The following is a 6,312-nucleotide window of genomic DNA, read 5'->3' on the forward strand; positions in this document are numbered from 1 at the left end:
GTATGTGTGTGTGTGTTTGTGAAACTGGTTTGTAAAAGTAGTTCTGACAAGATTTGCTTAAGCCTAGCTTTCTTCTTTTATCCTGGATTTGTCAATTGACTTTTGTGAAATGTCTCTCAGGACTTTGATCAGGGTGAAAACGTATCCGAGGCTTGGACTTTGATCATAATGAGAACTCTTTTTTTTTTTTTTTTTGTCTGATTTAGAAGAAACGCTTTTAAAGACTCTTGAACATCAGGGTAAAAACAACTTCTTGCATATTGGCATGTTGAAACCCTAAAAAAGGAGAACTTTCATTGATTTCACAAAGCTTTTCCTGATTTCAACTGGTATGCAGATCCTTCAGTATTCAGTCTGGTTTCCAGCCGGAACGTGTGTGCTTTTCTCCTCAGAGCTGAGCTGTGGCAGTCTATCTGCCTCCATGGCTCGTTACCTGAAGTTTTTCACCACGGTTGGTGACGAGCAGCCAGGCCAGTGGCAGGATGAGGAGCTTCATGTCACCAGTGAAGTGTTGAGTCCGGCTACAGGCCTGTTTCCAGCAACCCTTGGTTTCAGAGACTCACTGAAGAGGCTCTACACCTCTGAACACTTCCAGGTGAGTCTTTGGGGTCTTGAAAGTCCAGAGGAGCTAAAGCTCTGCTGAGCCCTTTCGCAAGCAGACTGTTAATAAGGAAAAAATAAAAAACCCTTTAGGAAAGCACAGAGACATATGTAAATGGACTGGACTTGTATAACGCCTTTCTATCTGATCAAGATACTCAAAGCGCTATACACTACAATCTGTGTCCTCATTTGTGTGGGTGTATGTCATAAAATTAGAAAATCAGGAAAAAGTTTATTTCAGTAATTCCATTTAAAAAGTGAAACTTGCATATTATATTCATTCATTACACACAGACTGATATATTTCAAATGTTTATTTCTTTTCATGTTGATGATTATAACTGACAACTAATGAAAACCCCAAATTCAGTATCGCAGAAAATTAGAATATTACTTAAGGCTAATAAAAAAGGATTTTTAGAAATGTTGACCAACTGAAAAGTATGAACATGAAAAGTATGACCATGAAAAGTTTGAGCATGTAGAGCACTCAATACTTAGTTGGGACTCCTTTTGCCTGGATTACTGCAGCAATGCAGCGTGGCATGGAGTCGATCAGTCTGTGGCACTGCTCAGGTGTTATAAGAGCCCAGGTTGCTCTGATAGTGGCCTTCAGCTCTTCTGAATTGTTGGGTCTGGTGTATTGCATCTTCCTCTTCACAATATCCCATAGATTTTCTATGGGGTTAAGGTCAGGCGTGTTTGCTGGCCCATTAAGTGGATACCGTCATCCTTCAACCAGGTACTGGTAGCTTTGGCACTGTGTGCAGGTGCCAAGTCCTGTTGGAAAATGAAATCTGCATCTCCATAAAGTTGGTCAGCAGCAGGAAGCATGACCTGCTCTAAAAATTTCTGGTAGACGACTGCGTTGACCTTGGACCTGAGAAAACACAGTGGACCAACACCAGCAGATGACATGGCACCCCAGACCACCACTGACTGTGGAAACTTGACACTGGACCTCGAGCAACATGAATTCTGTGCTTCTCCTGTCTTCCACCAGACTCTGGGACCATGATTTCCAAAGGAAATGCAAAAATTACTTTCATCAGAAAACATAACTTTGGACCACTCAGCAGCAGGCCAGTCCTTTTTGTCTTTAGCCCAGACGAGATGCTTCTGATGCTGTCTCTTGTTCAACGGGGACTTGACATAAGGACTGCAACAGTGGAAACCCATGTCTTGCATATGTCTGTGCGTGATGGTTCTTCAAGCACTGACTTCAGCTGCAGTCCACTCTTTGTGAATCTCCCACATATTTTGAAATGGGTTATGTTTCATCAACCTTTCCACGGTGTGGTTATCCCTGTTGCTTATACCACATATTTTCCTTCCCTTCACCTTTCTGTTAATGTGCTTGGATACAGAGCTCTGTGAACAGCCAGTCTCTTTAGCAATGACATTTTGTGTCTTGTCCTCCTTGTGCAAGGTGTCAATAGTCGTCTTTTGGACAACTGTCAAGTCAGCAGTCTTCCCCATGATTGTGTAGCCTACAGGACTAGACTGAGAGACCATTTAAAGGCCTTTGCATGTGTTTTGAGTTAATTAGCTGATTAGACTGTGGCACAGTCACAATATTTCACAATATTCAAATTTTCTGAGATACTGAATTTGGAGTTTTCATTAGTTATCAGTTATAATAATCAACATTAAAATAAATAAACATTTGAAATACAGCAATGTAAAGTAGCTAGAGGAAGTATAGATGCAGCTTTTGTTGTCCCTCAGCTCATTCTCCTGATGTTTCCAGGTAGTGGTCGTGTGTTTGGTGGTCCTGGATGCCTTCTTTGTGCTGGCAGAGCTGCTCATAGATTTATCCATCATCAAACTTGAACATGGCCACGTTGCTCCTGAGGTGAGACGGGGCATCCTGCTCAATCTGAGGAACCTCCATCAGATTTCCTTTCAGCTAAATAGTCCACACATTTTAAAAATGTTTTGGTTTTTGTCATGCAGAAAATCATACCAAAACATGTCATGTGACATAAGTCATCTGTAAATCAAGGAAAAGCATATTCATTGAGTTTGTTGGATAAATGTGTACACCCTGAAACTAATCATTTTTCCCAAAGGGCCGTCCATCCATGCGTCAGTGGAGGTACCAACATTCATTGTGCAGCTAGGCATATGAAAGGATCCTTTCAAAAATTGGGTTTCTATGTTAAAATCCAAGATGGCCACCAACATTTGTAAACAGCCACCCCGTCCGTCTGTCCGTCCATTCATCCATCCATCCATCATCTTCCGCTTATTCCGAAGTCGGGTCATGGGGGCAGCAGCTTGAGCAGGGAGGCCCAAACATCTCTTTCCACAGCCACCTCTTCCAGCTCTTCTGGGAGGATTCCGAGGCGTTCCCAGGCCAACCGAGAGACATAGACTCTCCAGCATGTCATGGGTTTTCACCGGGGTCTCCTCCCAGATGGCATCCTCACCAGATGCCTGAACCACCTCAACTGGCTCCTCTCGACGTGGAGGAGTAGTGGTTCTACTCAGTCTCTCCCAGATAACTGAACTTCTCACACTATCTCTAAGGGAGAGTCCAGCTACCCTGCAGAGAAAGCTCATTGCAACCACCTGTATCCTCGATCTCATGCTTTCGGTCACTACCCAGAGCTCATGACCATAGGTGAGGGTAGGAACGTAGACCGACCGGTAAACAGAGAGCTTTGCTTTATAGCTCAGCTCTCTCTCCACCACAACAAACCGGTACAGAGTCCGCAATACTGCAGATGCTGCACCAATCCGTCTATCAATCTCATGCTCCATTATTCCCTCACTCGTGAACAAAACCCAGAGATACTTGAACTCCTCCACTTGAGGCAGAACCTCACCCTCGACCTGAAGAGAGCAATCCACCCTTTTTCGGTTGAGGGCCATGGCCTCAGATTTGGAGGTGCTGATTCTCATCCTGGGCAGCACGGTGGCGCAACTGGTAGAGCTGCTGCCTCTCAGCGAGAAGGTCCTTGGTTCAAACCCCAGTCCAGGGGCCTTTCTGGGTGGAGTTTGCATGTTCTCTCCGTGCATGCGTGGGTTTTCTCCGGGTGCTCCGGTTTCCTCCCACAGACCAAAAACATGCATGTTAGGCTGATTGGTTACTCTAAATTGTCCCTAGGTGTGAGTGAGAGAGTGAATGGTTGTTTGTCTCGTTTGTCTCTATGTGGCCCTGTGATGGACTTGCGACCCGTCCAGGGTGTACCCCGCCCCTCGCACAGTGACTGCTGGACATGGGCACCAGTGACCCCCGTGACCCAAAATGGAATAAACGGGTAAAGATAATGGATGGATGGATGGATTCTCATCCCAGCCGCTTCACACTCGGCTGCGAACCGCTCCAGTGAGAGCTGAAGATCACGGTACAATGACGCCAAAAGGACCACATCATTTGCAAAGAGCAGAGATGGAATCCTGAGGCCACCAAACCAGAAACCCTCTGCCAAGAGGACAAGACACAAAAAGTCATTGCTAAAGAGGCTGGCTATTCACTGGCTGCATCGTGAAATTCTGTCCATGAAAGTTATGAATCGAATCGGTGACTATCGGCATCCCTGGCAGAGTCCAACTCCCACCCTGAAGGGGTCCGACTTATTGCTGGCAATGCGAACCAAACTCTCGCACTGCTTGTATAGGGACTGAACAGCCCGTAACAACGGGCCTCCAATTCCATACTCACGGAGTACTCTCCACAGTGTACCTTGAGGAACATGGTCAAATGCCTTCTCCAAGTCCACAAAACACATGTAGACTAGATGGGCAAACTCCTATGACCCCTCAAGGACCCTAGTGAGGGTAAAGAGCTGATCCAGTGTTCCACGGTCAGGACGGAATCCACATTATTCCTCCTGGATCTGAGGTTCAACCAACGATCGGACTCGCTTCTCCAGTACCCCTGAATAGATCTTACCAGGGAGGATAAGGAGAGTGATGCCCCTCCGGTCCCCCTTTTTGAAGAGGGGAACCACCACCCCAGTCTGCCAATCCAGTGGCACTGCTCCCGATGTCCATGTGACATTGCAAAGGCGTGTCAGCTAAGACAGCCCCACAACATCCAGAGCCTTAAGGAAATCAGGGTGAATCTCATCCACTCCTGCCCTGTCGCCTCGAAGCTTTTTAACTACCTTGGCAACCTCAGCCACGGTTATGGACGGATCAACTCCAAAGTCCCCCGACTCAGCTTCTGCCATGGAAGACGTGCTGGTGGGATTGAGAATGTCAGAGCAGTATTCCTTCCACTTCCCGACAACGTCACTGGTCAAGGTCAACAGTACCCAACCTTCAATGAACACAGTGTTAGTAAAGTGCTGCTTTCCCCTCCTCAGCCGCCTGATGGTTTGCCAGAATCTCCTTGGAGCTGACCGAGAGTCTATCCAAGGTCTCACCAAATTCTTCCCACATCCGAGCTTTTGTCTCAGCAACAGCCAAGGCTGCACACCGCTTGGCCCTCCGGTACTCCTGAGCTGCCTCCAGAGTCCCACTGGCCAACAAGGCCCGATAGGACTCCTTCTTCAGCTTGACAGCCTCCCTAACTCAGGGTGTCCACTCGTGGATGGCCACTGCGAGAAGTACAGACACCATTGTGGCAACAGCTCAAGGCAGCTACCTCAACAAGCGAGGCGTGGAACATGGCTCACTCAGACTCAATGTCCCCCACTTCAGCTGGGATGCGGTTAAAGGTCTCCCGGAGGTGTGAGTTGAATATATCTCTGACGGGTTCTTCAGCCACCCCTGTTTTTTGAGAAAACTGTTTACTATTTTTTATATTGCTTAAAATTTTAGTTTCCTCAAATGATTGATATGGCTGAAGATTAATCTATGGGGCCAAGGCCACCATTGGTCACCCCCTGACTCCACCATTGCACTTGATGGTGGACAAAATTGCTCTGTCCTTTCTCCAGGATTGGTCTCTATGTGCTGCCTCAGACAAGAAAAAAAATCACACCTACCTCTGTTCTCCACAGTGGAACTCCCACCCACTTGAATATCTTTCACCACAAATATTCAGGTTTACTTACATTCTGACGGCTGCTTGCTATTCACAGAGCAAGCAGCCATCAGGGCACTAACGACCAATTCTTAGGCCGATGGTCCTCCTTTGGCTATTTCTGGATGTCAACAACAAACTGGTTGATCCACTATGAGAAGGTGCTATTTATAAGTCAGAGTCAGAGTTTCTTTATTGTCATTCGCACATGTGGTGGAACGAAATTATGTACACAGGGTCCCAAGACTGAGTTTGTTGCAGCTCCTCAGACTAAATAAGTCTTTTGGATTAAAGATGAAATGTTTCAAGAACAATCCATCCAGAGGACCTAACTCAACCTGGTTAGATTTATCTACCTGGATTATTATCCTGATGCATGCTCAATAATCCAGGTAGAAAAATCCAAAAAAGTCAAATCTGGTCCTCTGGACATTCAAAAAAAAAAAAAAAAAAAAAACTAAACAAAGCAAAACAAACAAAAAAAAAATGTAGAAACGTTTCGTCTCTCATCCGAGAGACTTCCTCAGTCTGAGGTGCTGTATTCAGCTCAGTCTCTTAAATAGCACCGTCTCAGAGTGGATCAACCAGTTTTGCTGCTGACAACCAAAACCAGCTGATCACATGCTCAAGAAGGACCATCAGCCTAACAATGGATCATTAGCACACTGATGGCTGTTTACTATTCACAGAGGGCTGAGTGATACTAGCAATCACAGCATTGTAAGAGGGGG

General features: G+C 45.9%; 1 protein-coding gene across 1 annotated transcript in view; it reads left to right on the top strand.

The window, feature by feature from the left end:
* hvcn1 (hydrogen voltage-gated channel 1) overlaps window positions 1-6,312 on the top strand; it is a 27,400-nt gene that overhangs the window by 1,528 nt on the left and 19,560 nt on the right. Inside the window, exons 3-4 of the mRNA XM_037680625.1 lie at window positions 393-595; window positions 2,354-2,458. Of these exons, the coding sequence (XP_037536553.1) occupies window positions 422-595; window positions 2,354-2,458 (279 nt within the window). The 5' untranslated portion in view covers window positions 393-421. The remainder of the gene's footprint in view (window positions 1-392; window positions 596-2,353; window positions 2,459-6,312) is intronic.

Source organism: Nematolebias whitei, chromosome 8 (assembly GCF_014905685.2).
Source record: "Nematolebias whitei isolate Nwh7 chromosome 8, NemWhi1, whole genome shotgun sequence".
NCBI classification, from domain to species: domain Eukaryota; kingdom Metazoa; phylum Chordata; class Actinopteri; order Cyprinodontiformes; family Rivulidae; genus Nematolebias; species Nematolebias whitei.